The sequence below is a fragment of the Rhamphochromis longiceps genome, linkage group LG3, assembly GCF_057381845.1.
Source record: "Rhamphochromis longiceps isolate RC_006_pf linkage group LG3, R_longiceps_female_GT1.1, whole genome shotgun sequence".
Taxonomy (NCBI): Eukaryota; Metazoa; Chordata; class Actinopteri; order Cichliformes; family Cichlidae; genus Rhamphochromis; species Rhamphochromis longiceps.
In genome coordinates, this window is record NC_140559.1 from 14856726 (window position 1) to 14871104 (window position 14379).

The 14379-nt window shown below is 43.0% G+C and overlaps 1 protein-coding gene across 1 annotated transcript; it reads left to right on the forward strand.

Moving 5' to 3' along the window:
• The first annotated feature begins 3210 nt into the window (after positions 1–3210).
• LOC146673063 (uncharacterized) lies at positions 3211–6319 on the forward strand. Its single transcript, XM_085401644.1, has 5 exons — positions 3211–3256; positions 4804–4845; positions 4925–5194; positions 5275–5514; positions 5604–6319. The coding sequence occupies exons 1-5, from the start codon at positions 3226–3228 to the stop codon at positions 5822–5824; spliced, it is 804 nt and encodes a 267-aa protein (XP_085257770.1). The 5' UTR covers positions 3211–3225; the 3' UTR covers positions 5825–6319.
• Positions 6320–14379: the final 8060 nt, after the last annotated feature.

Below are 14379 nucleotides of genomic sequence, written 5' to 3' on the forward strand. Positions count from 1 at the left end.
CAAAAATGGGTCCACCCCAAGGATGGGGTCCCCCGGTGTAGTTTCCACTGTGACAGACTGTAGGCTGGTTTCTCTCTGTGGTGGCCCCCCCACAGTGTACCCACCGTGCTTCACTGTGTGGACGCTGTTCTTTGGGTTGTAGCTGCATCTTCTTCTCGTTTCACCTCCACAGGACGTTTCAGTCTGCAGGTCTTCGTCCTCAGCAGTGTGGCTGAAGGTGTCTGCAGACGTGGAGCTCTGTGAGCTCACAGTGCGTCCCTGTGCAGCCTGTAGAGCCTTTGAAGTCTTTGCTCTGACAGGCTTGTTCTGTGCTGGGCGGCTCTTTGACTTTCTTCAGGTTTCCCTTCCTGACACTCTGATAACCTCAGATATCCACAACGTGAATCCTCACAAACATCTTTTTCTCTCTTTTCACTCAAACCTTCTGACGTTTTCACACCGACTGTAAATATGAAGAAAACCCTCAGTTTGACGCCACGCCCCCAAACCAGTTCGGCAGTAAAGTGTGAGCAGACGGAGCTGTTACCAGGATGTAAACAGGATGTGCCCTTTCACAGTTAAAGCCTCAGGAATAAAAACATGACCCGATCTTAAATTTTTAAAGATAAAATAAAGTTTAAAGACGACGATGAGCATGTGACTCACTGCTCAGAGCCCACTCACCCAGGTGCATGATGGGAGCAGGAGGAGGAGGCTGGGCCGAGCGTGTAGAAACCAAACAAACAAATAAACAACAGCACGACAAACACGTGAACCAGACTTTACCTGTAAACTTACCTGGTGTCTCCCAGGGAGACCACAGTTATGGAGCTGACAGGTAAGTACGTGCAGTACACACTTCCTGTCCTGAAACACACACACAGGTAAACCGCACAGGTACGTAACCATCGGCGTGACTTTGTATTGAACATTGGGGGGTCAAGATCTCTGTCTAAATAAATAAATCTGGGTACATTTCCAGATGATTAAACAACTATTTTGCTGGTAACACCTGAAACGAGTAAAGAAAACCAGCAGCCTATTAATGCAAGATGATCCATAACTTTATTGGGGCTGACATTGTTGGAAATGAGTCCAAATAAAGAGTCCAAACTTTTATAAGCCTGTCTATGTGTGTCTCACCTGGACAGCCTACTCTGGAAACCAGACAACAGCAGAGTGTTACCCAGCAACAGGCCAGGTGGGTAGGGGGTAAGTAAGTTAGCTGGATTTGATTGTTGACGATTTCGCGTGATCTTGGATCGTTCGGTTCTCCGAAGCTCATTCGGGACTTGCTGTCATAGCAACAGATCCGTAAGCGTAAACCTGCTCGGGAGCAGGCTTACTTTATGTAAACAGGATTAGATCACAGCCACTCAGGTATGTCCGCTTCATGTATACGAAAGCAACGGTGAAATATACTCACTCAAATGAGCAATCCTATTTATCCATATTGTATATTCTGTATCTATATATGTGTATATGTGGTGTATTTATGCTTATATCCTTACTCTCATTCCCCTTAATGTATCTGTAACAGGCAACTTCTTTCGGTGCTTTGCTACTGGAAACTGAATTTCCTGGAGGAACCCACCCGAGGGATTAATAAAGTTTCATCTAATCTAATCTAATCTAATCTACTTGGGTTTTCTTCCTGCAGCCCTCATGTTTACTCAAGGTTTAGTTCTGTCTTCATGCTGATTTTCTTGTTCAGTCGTGTCTCATGTTGCAGTTTGTCAATCCTGTCCCTGTGCTCTGTGTTCCCTCTGTTCAGTATCAAGTCTGTGCGTCATGTGTTTCCTGTTTTATTTTGATAGTCCCTGTCCTGTGTGCAGTGTGCTTGGTTTTGCTTCCCTTCTGTCATTAGGCCTGATTTGTCCCAGATGTGTTACCACCTATTCCCCATCTTCTCGTAGTTCTGCTTGTGTATTTAAGCCCTGTGTTTCTCTGTTAGTTGTTGTGTTGTACCCTCACTGTACTGTGTTTTGTTTTCTATGTGCTTCTGGTAATGTTTTGGTTCACTCTTTCCTGGTTTGATTTTCTACTTTCCCGGGTTTCTAGTTTGGGCTTAAGTTTTGAGTTTCTAGTTTTGTTTTCTTCTATTTCTATTCGAGTGTTCTCCAGCAATAAAGCTGCCACTTTAGTTAATCATTCTGTCTCTGGGTCCTGCGTAGTGATGGTGAGATGAAGCCTCATGATGAACTGAAGCTTTCCATCCAATTGGTCGACTCATGGTTCGAAGCATTGTGATGATTCATTTGTTCTACTACTCAATTCAAGTGAAGCGGGCTCTTTGATTATAATGATGTGTAAACCTTATGTACATCTGGATAATGACACAAACTACTGTTTGGTGCTTCACTTTTTAATAAACTAAAAGACAGAAATCAGATTATAGGATGTGTAGTGTTGTTTATTTATATTTTGGTGTTTATCATTTGTGATATTTATTACTGTGTGCATACTTTATTAGGAGAGACAAAATTAAAAAAAAAAAATCTCTTCCTTGCTGGTTCCATCGAAGAAGAAATGCACAAGTAACTATGTAGCACGTACGTAATCCAATTCCACAACACGGTGTGATGGGGAATCAGCTGTTTTCCTGCCCATGTTATTTCGAATCTGGCGCGAACCGGTGAACCAGTCCCTGAATCAGTTACGTGGTACGGACTGCCCGCGAGGCCTCGAACGTCACTGCATACGTAATCAAAGCAAGCCTCGATACGCGCTTCAGAAAAACGCCCCCGCGATTACCCGACGCACGATTCGAAGCTTCGACACACAGGACACATCACTAGTCCTGCGTTTGGGTCCTACATCCTGCCTGCCACCTCAACACCTTTAATTTTACAGCTTCTTAGTTATTATAAAGTGCTGCAACTCATAATGTTTTCTAAGATAGTAAAACCAGATTTAAACCGACTACTTCTACAAAGATGGAGCTAAAGTGATGATATACATTTATAGTTTGGACTTGGACACATACAGTCTGTTTTTCCTTATAACTACATGTGAGTTCAATTAACATTTTGTGGGAAAAGGGAATTTGTTTTTTAAAAGGATTATAGATTCGGAGCTGAATTACCCAACGGAACATCTCATTCACTGATGTTTGCTGGAGAAGCTGCTCTGTCTCTTTGTGATGGAGCAGCAGCGTGACGTACTGAAGACTGTTAACGGGGAAGTGCTGAAGCTGAAGGCGTCTCTCTGCTGCTCAGACTGACGTTCAGTCGTCATCCAGACAACATGAAGACTGCACCGGTCTCTCTGCTCCTCGGTGAGTCAAACACTAAAATCATCGATTTATTTATCACAGCTCCAACAAACAATATGGCAGGAAAACAACCTTTCAGCAGTTACAAGCTTGCAGCTACTGACTTTAAAGTTCATGTAAAAATTCTGAAAAGTTTCGTCAAGGCAGGAGGAACAGTTCATTCTCCTTCTTATGTCTTTCAGGTTTCATTGGATTGGTGGCTGTGAAGTTGGGCAGGAACCAAGAAGTGATGTTAATGTTGAATAATGGAGCTCACAGTTTTAACTGAAATGTATGAAGAGTGATAGAAAATGGTTTCAAACATGCATGATGAAAGTTTTTCGGTTTAAATCGATCTCATCATCACTGCAAACCTCTCAGAGGTTCAGACTCTCAGCAGTTTAACCTGGAATCCTGCAGGAAAGTCACCATATAGTCTGGACTAAGTCAGCGATTAAACTTTCTGCCCAGCTAAGTGTCAGTAACATGAAGACCAAAAGAACAAAAGAGACTTGACCTCTTTTCATCAAACATCTCTTCAGTCAGGAAACCACAGCCTCTGACTGCATGAAGCACAGGGTCCTCTGACTGCGTCCCTTCTTTTATCTAGTCTTCACTTCCTCTATTCACAGCCAATTTTCCATTAAGAGGACTGAGTGTATTCAAACAACCACAGACGGTTTTGACTGTTAAAGTTCCCATTCCCATTGACATGATGACCTTTAAACAGCAGCAGTGTGGGAGTGAAACAGGCCGCAAATCTGAAAATAAAAACTGTGCTTTTGAAGGGTGGCTTCTTAGTCCCACACTTTCTTCTCTGCACATGAATGAAAGCTCATCCATGCACAGTTCCTTCTCCATTGTTTACAATGCTGTGCACTGTGATGTTTACCGTTGATTGCCATCTGATCAAAAAATGTATAGAAAACAGGAAAAGACAGGCTAACCTGCGTTGCTGTCTCGGTGGTATTTTATAACTTCCTGTTCCTGTTACAGTGCACGGTGGTGTTTGTGTAGTTTAATCTGCGTGGCTCACAGATCTGGCAAAAATACAGACCTTCCATAATTAAGTAGAAGTACAAATACTACTGTTCAAAAATACTCCAGTAAAAGATGAAGTACTGATTCAACTTATTAACTCAAGTAAAAGTAAAAAAAAGTACAGACTAGGAAGTACTCAAAGTAAGAACGTACAAAGTAGTAGCAGTAAAACCCTGGCTGATTGTGACCCACACCCATTACCACACCTTGGCTCATGTGATTAGGTAGAGGATCATCAGGGGGTCCATTGTCCCGCTCAGGGGGAAACTCCCACAGAGCTTAAATGTGGGTCTCTTCACCGTTTGATCCTAGAACTGAAGAAGCTTCTCAGATGAGAGGTGAAACGTCTTCAAGCAACTTAAAGAAGTCCAGACGCTTTTCTTTCCAAGCTCCTTAGATTGTGGCAGATACTTCAGGAGATTAAAAAGTTTCCTGAGAGAAAAAAAACAACAACAAAAAAAAAACTGTGCAGCCTCAGTCTTTCTTTAAATGATCTCTGACCTTCAGTGACCTCTGACCTCCTGTTGCAGGTGTGTGTGTGCTGCTGCTGTCTGCACTGACTGTTTGTGCAGGTGAGTAGATGAAGTGCACCATGGTCCAGGACAAACACTGAGTGTAAACACTGATAGAAACTGTCCGTCTGTCCTCCAGTCTCTCTGAGCGTCAGTCCAAACCTTCAGCAGTTCTTCACAGCAGCCTCAGTGTCTCTGACATGTGACGGTCAGCTGGGCTCTGATGGATGGACGGTGAAGAGGGACACAGGAAGTGGGACTGAGTCATGTGGAGCAGGTGGGCGGGGCTTCGGGAGATTAACTGGTTCATCCTGTTTGCTTGATAAGCAAAGCGAGCCAATCAGTGGAGTTTACTGGTGTGAAGGTGAAGCTGGAGAGAAGAGTGAAGAAGTCAACATCACTGTATCAGGTAATGAAGTCGTTCATTTCATCAGACTAACAGCAGACTGTTATACCACCTCTACATCACTCTGTGGGTCTTTTCTTCAGATAAACATGTGATCCTGGAGATCCCTGCACTTCCTGTGAGGACAGGAAGTGATGTCACGCTACGCTGTAAAAACAAAATTGGTGGCACAGCTGCAGCTTATTTCTACTTTAATGGACGTCCTGTTGGACCTAAATCAGAGAAAAACATCACCATTAACGTGCAGCAGTCTGATGAAGGTCTCTACTGGTGTTCTACTGATGAGTTTGGATCATCTCCTCAGAGCTTTCTGAGGGTCAGAGGTCAGAACACTGACATCACTTCCTGTTTAAAGCTAACCTGCTGAGCTTATAATAAATTCAATGACCCAGTTTTATCATCTCTCCTGCAGATGTCTATGACACCACCACCATTTCACCAAGTGCCACCAAACCACCAACAACAACAACTATCAATCTCAATTCCCCTCCTTCTACATCGTCCTCCTCCATCATCTCACCTGTAGCTGCTCTGGGTTCTCTGGGTCTTCTAGATCTTATTCTGGTTGCAGCTTTGCTGTTTTGGAACAAAAAACAAGGTATAAAGTGTGTCAAACCCCCCAGAGCTCATTAGATTAAACATTTTACATGGAAAAATAAATTTTCCTTAATAATTATGTAATTATATACTATAATTCAATTATAAACTGTCCCCATTCACATTGTTTAGCAGAGAACTTATCTTACATGAAAAATATAGAGACACTTTTATTGATAAAGTATAAGACCCGATCCTTGGGGTGGAACAATTTTTGGCGCAGCGTGTTTTGGGGTTTAAATTCCACAGAGACCCAGTGTTTAGAAAAAATGCATCTCAACTGCTCCGATACTCCTGTCACAACAGTATCACTACAGGTTTTGACAAAAGTCCAGCTGGAATTAGTGATGGGATTTCCAGCTCTTTTTAGAGAACCGGCTCTTCCGGCTCCCAAGCGGCTCTTTGGGTTGTTTTGTTGCTTTAATTAAAAATGGTCCGGGGCTCCAGGGTCCGGGGGGAAGCAGGGATTAATCCCATACATGCTCTCAGTGGGTTCCAAACACACACACACTCTCTCGGGTCCAGGGCAGATCTATATACACACAGAGAGAGACGTCCAGGTTAGGGATAGTCTCAAACTCACAGATACAGGTTCAGGTCCGCCGTCATAAATAGTGCTCCAAATCAGCTGGGATCGGCTGCAGGTGTGACGGTGAGCACAGGTGCGTGGGCCAGGGGCGGGGCCCGTAATGAGCACCGCCCCAGCAGAGGAGAGAGAGCGCAAAGGAAACAAAACACACAAAACATGTTGCCAAACACAGAGTGAGCCAGCGAGGCACGAGGACCACGACACAAAGCACGTGCAAACTCCAAAACACATTTCTAGCTTTAACTGAACTTCCAAACAGAGCAGATCACTTAAATTACACAATTGAAAGCATGAAAGCATGTGTGTATTGTTTGTGTATTTATACACAAACACTCATATATAGTCAAATAATTGAAAAAATATGTTCATTTACCTGTTACTACCACACACCAAAGAGTCAAAGAGTCGGCTCTGAGAGTTTCCTTCGCGACCGACACATCACTAGCTGGGATAACCACATTTACTCAGGGCCTTCTTGATGTGATGTTCCTCCTGGCCGCTGTGTCTGTGGGGATGGTGTTCGCTCTGTGTTGTAGCGTCCTGATGACGCCCAGTTTGTGCTCCATGCTGGCAGACGTCTTCGGTTTAGAATCTTTTATTATTTGTCTCGTGTTTAAATCCTCGTCTTTCTCATTCCTGCAGAAAGGACGCTGTCATCAAGTCTGAGTCAAGTCACCTATCAGGATATGAACTTCAGACAGTCAGCCAATAAAATTACAGATACACACTCACATGTTGTTTTCTCCAGTCCGAGGACACTGCAGGTACACATTCAGCTGTTATCCAACAAGTTATTGCTTCACAAAATATGATTATGACCCTTTGTCCACTGTGGGTCCTTGTGATAATTTCTCTGCTCCTCTATTCGTCTTGTCTTTCCATCTCCTGGATTCTCTTTTAACCATCTACTCATTCTCGTTCTCTTGTGCATCAGGGCTGAGTTATTGATGGAGTTTCCCAGATCAAATTTAAAGGAGGATGGGAAGAAGAGGATTTTCTCTCTGCCAGTCCCGTCAGCTCCCTGCTAAGATTTAGAGCTTGTCCTGTTTTTCAGTATGAAGGCCCTGCTCATCTGTTTTTCTTGCCATTGCTTAAAAAGTGTACATTCTGCATCCAAATGTCCAGCTGCCTTCAACTTTGATGTTTGTCTTGGCCAAAAATAAGCCTTCAGTTTATTCCTTTGTTTAAATAAAAATCTCTTGCTGATAAACTGAACCCTGGCTGTGGCGTCAGAGTAGCGCTATATAAGTGCTACATAAGAACCAGTCCTTCTACCATTTACTAAAAGCAGGCTTTTGCCAGGGCTGCAAAGGGATTTGTAAAGAATGAGTTTTTAGTGTACTATGCTTCAGGCAGTTGTTGCATGGAAGTGGCTGTTACTGAAAGTCCAGCACAGACCTGTAGTGACAGCCAGTGATTGGCATTTTGAAATGATAATAATAGCATAATGATTTAAAATTCCAGGTTCCTAATGAAGGTCTTGCAGATAAACAGTAACACATTCTATAATTTATTATTAATAAATAATAAACAGGTGGAGCCGGTAGCTCAGCATGTTTGATTTGGCAGTTTTGCACTAGATGAGCTTCCTGAGGCAACTCAAACGGGATCTGTGTTTGCAGGTGGAACTGAACAACAACCTCTCCATTGGAGCCAATAATAAAAACATGAATAACAATAAGCTTTATTTGGGGCTCTGATCTGAGGATGTAACATCATTTGTAATGTGGGTCTCAACAAGCTCAAGGAACGCTTTAAAAGTAGCCATTAATATGGTAAAATCACAGGTAGCCAGTATAGCGCTGTTTTTTAAATATGCTGAAAGTGTGGCAGCAGAGTTTTGAACGAGCTGGACTCTTGACTGAGTAAAGTCTGCACTACATGAGAAGACTCGAGGAGATGAAAGCATGGAAAACTGTGAGATCAACAGATTCATCTTTTTCTGGTGAAATGTCTGGAAGTTTCTTTGGTTTGTGTACAAGAAAGTGAAACAATTTTCTTGAATTCTTACACATTTTTACATGATATTAGTAGGCGGCTCCTTTACTAAACAGCTCCAACTGTTTGATTTGTTTGAATTTTACAGGACAGCTTTTCCCCGTGTTACTCATTCATTATGGAGCTACTGTAGTTAACATGTAATGCTTCTCTAAAACCCTGTGACACAATCTTCTTTAACATTAGTGCGCATCAACCCTACATCTTCCCTGTTTTATTGCTGATGTTGGCCTGACAGTATTGGGGTAACAATGTCTCCTCTGTTTAGGAGAGGGCAGCAGGGTCACATCCTCACTGACATCACCTGTATTTGCACTACAGTCATTCCCTTCACTGACCTTTGCTCTCCTTCTCTTTTCCATCAGGTTGTGTAAAACTGAAACAGGCATTAAATGTTTACTACAAATGATGCTTTACACAGAAATGCATTGTTAGCTGTTTTTACACACCAGCCTGTGTGGACCTTTAGTCTGAGCATGGGGTCAAAGGTCAGGACAGAAATGCAGCACTGTAACACATATACATATGTAAAACATCAGACATTTGACTGATTTGTGTTGTGACATTTTCGTTTATACAAATAAATCATCATCACACACAGAAGAAATGTGCAGACCGTACATTTATTAGCTAATATCAGTGGATACAAGAAAAATGGTACAAAGACAAAGATTAGCAGCCTTAGTGTTTCTGTTCTGAATCTCTAATCTCTCACAGACATTCATCAAACCCTGTCCTCTATCAGCTTTCAACATAAGAAAAGTATTAGGCCTCATTGAAAAACAGTCTGTTTGCAGATGAAGTACTTTAAAAACTATACTTAAAAACATTTCATACACAAATCTGTCATTTATCCAGATTTTCTTGATTGAGTTTACAATTTACTAGAACTGCCAAAAAACACGAATAGAAACAAATGATGAAGGATCCACTTCAAGGAAAGTGGAAAAGCCTCTGTTAGCTGCTGTTTGCAGCTAGCACAGTCTAACAGAGGCTAATACCAACGCTAACCAACAGTTTAGCATATCGTCGACAGCTCACCTCAGCATGGCTGTCCTCAGTCAGCAGTGAGCTTTATTAACTTGCACACAGTGTTGGGAAGGTTACTTTTAAAATGTTTTCCATTGCAGATTACAGATTACATGCCCCAAAATGTAACTTATTCCGTTGCGTTACTCAATGAGAGTAACGTATTCTGAATACTTTGGATTACTTAATATATTATCATGCTGTTTACAACTACGTGAATGTACTATTGCTGTGATTTATTACTGTTACTGAAGGTCCGCGACTCCAAACCGTAGTAAAGGACCTCTGGCTCATACGTCGGGTCCGTGTCGGGCTCGTAGCTGAAAACTAGCTTTACTTTGTTGTCTGGGTCAACTTTGCTAGCAGAGACAGAGAGAGGCGTTGAAAGGCTGCTGCAATGGAAGTTATTGTATTTGAGGAAAACACGAACACAGCGTACAGTCGAGTCATCATCATCATCATCATCATCATCGTTCATTTGTATAACACTTTAAGAACACACCAGGCAGACCAAAGTGCTGAACAACACAGATCAAAACAACAACCAAATTAAAAATACCATAAAATCATTACATACAATAAAATAAATAAGAAGGTGTCAGTTTCCTACAGAGTTAAAAGCCAGGGAATAAAAATAGGTTTTTAATCTGAACTTAAAGACCTGCACTGATGACGCTTGTCTAATTTGGAGGGGAAGGTTATTCCAGAGCATCGGAGCCGCAATTGAAAACGCTCTGTCTCCTCTGCATTTCAGCCGCGACTTAGGGACCGACAGCAACAGCTGCTCAGCTGAACGGAGCGAGCGAGGAGGAACATGTGGCTTCAGCAAGTTAGATAAGTACACAGGAGCCAGAACATTTAAAGATTTAAAAACCAATAAAAGGACTTTAAAACGAACCCTAAATTCAATGGGAAGCCAATGCAAGGAAGCCAGAACCGGAGTGATGTGATCGAATTTCCTACTACCGGTTAAAAATCGCGCCGCCGCATTTTGCACTAACTGCAGGCGTGACAAGGTGCCCGACCCGACCCCTATTAAAAGGGAATTACAATAGTCCAGACGTGAGGTGATAAAAGCATGAATAAGAGTTTCCAAATTGGGTTTGGAACGGAAAGGCTTAACCTTCGACAGGCGTCTGAGGTGATAAAAAGCTAATTTTATCACTCCATTTACATGACCTTCAAAAGTAAGCGCAGAATCAAGTTTAACACCAAGATTAGTGACTGAACTTTTCAGATGAGAGGTCAAATCACCAAAATCAACATCTGGAGAATCAGTAGAGCGATGTGGGCCATATAAAATTGCTTCCGTTTTGTGACCATTAAAATTCAAAAAATTATTTGCCATCCATAATTTAATATCGCTAAGACAGTCAAGCAGTGATTGACATGGGGAGGTATCCAAATGACTAAAAGGTAAGTAAAGCTGACAGTCATCGGCATACAAATGAAATGACACTCCGTGTTTACGAAAAAATCGCACCAAGGGGGAGTAAATACAGCGAGAAAAATAATGGCCCAAGGATAGATCCCTGCTTAAAAAGGGAAGTTTGGAGATAGGTCTAAAATTTGACATAGTAGAACTATCAAGGCCAGGTTTCTTAAGTAAGGGGTGTATGACTGCACGTTTAAACCCACTAGGAACATGACCGGTTAACAGACTAGTATTGATAATTTTCAGGATATAAGGTCCAATGATGGGAAATACTTTTTGGAGAAAGCGGGGAGTAACAACATCATTTGGGGAGCCACAGGGCTTAGCATGTAGCACCAACTCCTCTAAGTCACGCAGAGAAATCGGTGCAAAAGCAGGGAATAGGCTTGAGCAAGGAGCATGCATGGCCGGATCAACAATAGATGGAATCAGAGGCCTCAGGGTAGCAACCTTGTCCACAAAAAAGGTAATAAACTTATTGCACATAGCCTCAGAGGACGGCAAAAGGTTGTAACCCTCCAAGTTAAGTACAGAATTAATCGTATTGTATAAAACACGAGGGTTGTGAGAGTTGGCCGAAATAAATTGAGAAAAGTAGGAGTGTTTATCGGCCTTAACTGCCCTCTGATAAGTTTTCCAACTAATCTTTAGGGCTTCCAGGGAGACATGCAATCTGTCTTAACAGCTTACTTACAGCTGGGCTCGTCAGGCACTCTTCTTGGCTGCAGTGGTTATTATTATATTTACATGCTTCCAGCTCCTGTTTCTGCTCGATTACAGCTCCTACTTTTCCTTTTTCTCCCTCCTCGCGCTCACAGACACATAACGAGTATGGCGGTCCATTCTCCCTGCAGCACGGGCTACACTGCCCGTGAGGCTACATTCTGCATTCTGCCTATTAGCTTAACACAACAACAACAACAACAAAAAGGCGCTCTCTCACCCAGGAAACACGCAGAGCGAGAGCGTCACCCTGTAACCATGGCAACCGCAACGCTGCCGCCCAGAACTACAGAACGTAGCTGTCAAACAAAACCCAAACAGTCCTGACCCGCGACAATATGAAACAGGAAAGTACCGCAGTGTAATCCATTTATTTCAACAAAGTAACTGTATTCTGAATACCACCTTTTTAAACGGTAACTGTAACGGAATACAGTTACTCATATTTTGTATTTTCAATACGTAACGGCGGTACATGTATTGCGTTACTCCCCAACACTGGTTGCACAAGACTCCTTTCACAAGGTTTTACACCCTGTTTGAGAGTAAATAAAAGTGGACATTTCTCAGCTCCAGCATTGACAGCTGAGGTAAACGGTGGACCGACAGCTTATCCACAAAATGGGAAAAACTCCGGTCCAGAATCCGGTCCAGTCCTCGTGGCAGTAAAAACTGTAATCATGCATACATGCTTTTGTCACACCTGACCATTTCGTACAATATAATTGAAGTTTTGGATTTAAAAATTTAGCAGACGTGAACGAGCAACATTCCTGATGAGGCTGGTCAACGCTGTTCAACTAGAAGCCTACGTGGATGATATCCCAGCCTACACATCCCCCTGAACTGAATTGCCTCAGTGAAATACTTGCTCACTCACACCAAACTTCATTAAATGTGAATGTGTTACCTTGCTGGTTCCCAGTTGCAGCTTAAGTGCATCCAATATTAGATTTCCCAGCTTTTCAAACACACCATGAGCTGTGCCATTTTCTGGGCACAGCAGGTTAACACCATATAAAGATTTCCTGATGTTGTATCTCCAATAACAGGTCACGGCATTTCGCTCTTGAGGCAGCCAGTGCCCTCCCTGCAGTCCCAAAAGGTTGATTCGGTTCATCTTGACGCACACCTGTGTGCACTTATATTCAAAAGGTTTTTCCGTGTAACGATCTCATAGTGGGTGTGGGGAGCCATAGATTCAGCCCCCCCCAGGACCACCGGATGGGCAGATGCTCCACCCACCTTGAAAGAGCTGAGGAGATGCCTATATGGGATGTCACCGAGCAGCCACAGTGCAGAAGTCAGAGAGGGCCGGCAGCCAGCTGCACCAGAGCGGCCCGAGGTTTGAGGGCCCTCCACCCCCCAAAGTAGCCTGACGGAGTCACGGATGCCAGGCCCCTCCAAGCAGCCGCCGGGAGTGAGCCAGTATGTGAGACCTGACTTGACACATAGACATAGACAAACATGCACACAGACACAAACATACACCACCCTCATACACACATATACAAATATTCAGCACTCACCCAGTGTGGAGACAAGATGAACCCACACTCCCCAAACACACTCTGAACCCCAAGTCCATTTCTTTTAGGGGAGAAATGTTTGATTTTGGGGTGGGGGTAAATTTCATGATACATGATCACATGGTCAAATATTTTTAGACGTTTGGCTCCTCCCACGGGATGGTGTGCATCTTTCTCTGCTTTCTCTGAGATGTGAGTATGGATATGTGTGTGTTGACTGTTGAGGCAGGTGGATGCTGCTGATTGCTGGTTTGAAAGAGTTCCTAAGTGTTGATTGGATGATTGGATGTACAGCAGCTTCTTAAACCCCAGCTCACAGCCACCTCCGCCCTCTACTTCCCTCCTCTGTACCAAATAAGGAGCCAGCTTTGATCCAAATCAGCTAACTGCGCATCACCAGCTCTTCCTCGTCCTCGCTGTCCAGAAGCAGCAGCGTGATGATCTTGACAGGGAAGTGGTGAAGCTGAAGGTGTCACTCTGCTGCCAGTCGTCGTCCCGACAACATGAAGACTTCATCTGTGTCTCTGCTCCTCGGTGAGTCAAACGCTGAAATCCTTCACTCACTCATAGCGTTCATTTATCTTATAACACAGTAACAGAGTGTGTGCTGGATGCTCTCACTGACTGACTCTAAAATGAAATCTCTTCAGGTCTGTCCAAAGTCTGAAGTTACGTTTATGCGAGAAGAAGAGTTCACTCTTCTTCTTTAGTGTTTTTGTTGTTTTAAAGTTCAGATCCATCGTGTGTTCTGGACTCAGAGAGTTGGACCTTCATATCCAGTTTGTTGTCTGTAACATGTTGACTTGTAGAGAAGTCAGGCAACCTCTTTTTTTTTATCGAAGATCAACTTTCATTCAGGAAACCACAGCTGCTAGCTGCAGGTACCACATGCTCCTCTGGTCTGCCTCTGTTATGTAGTCTTCACTTCCACTATAGAGAGCAAACTTTCCTTTATGTGGACTCTAATGAAAGGACTGGAGACTGTTTTTTTGTCATTTACCTTACTTTTGTGTATTTTGTTTTCTCATGATGAGCTTCAAACAGAAGCAAACTGGGACTCAAACCTGTGAATAAAGATCAATGAAGCAGCTTCTCCAGGTTTTTATTCAGCAGCTGATGCTGAATAAACAACTAACCCTTATCCCATGGCTTTGGTTTATAAGTTCTGACTGTTTAATCCTGAGAATGCTTTTCTTGCCTGCTGTACCCCTTACTCTTTTATTCCCCATTGCCCATCCACCCCAAACTGCTGAGTCTTCATGAAGCCTGAGTGGGGAGCAGTTTCTCT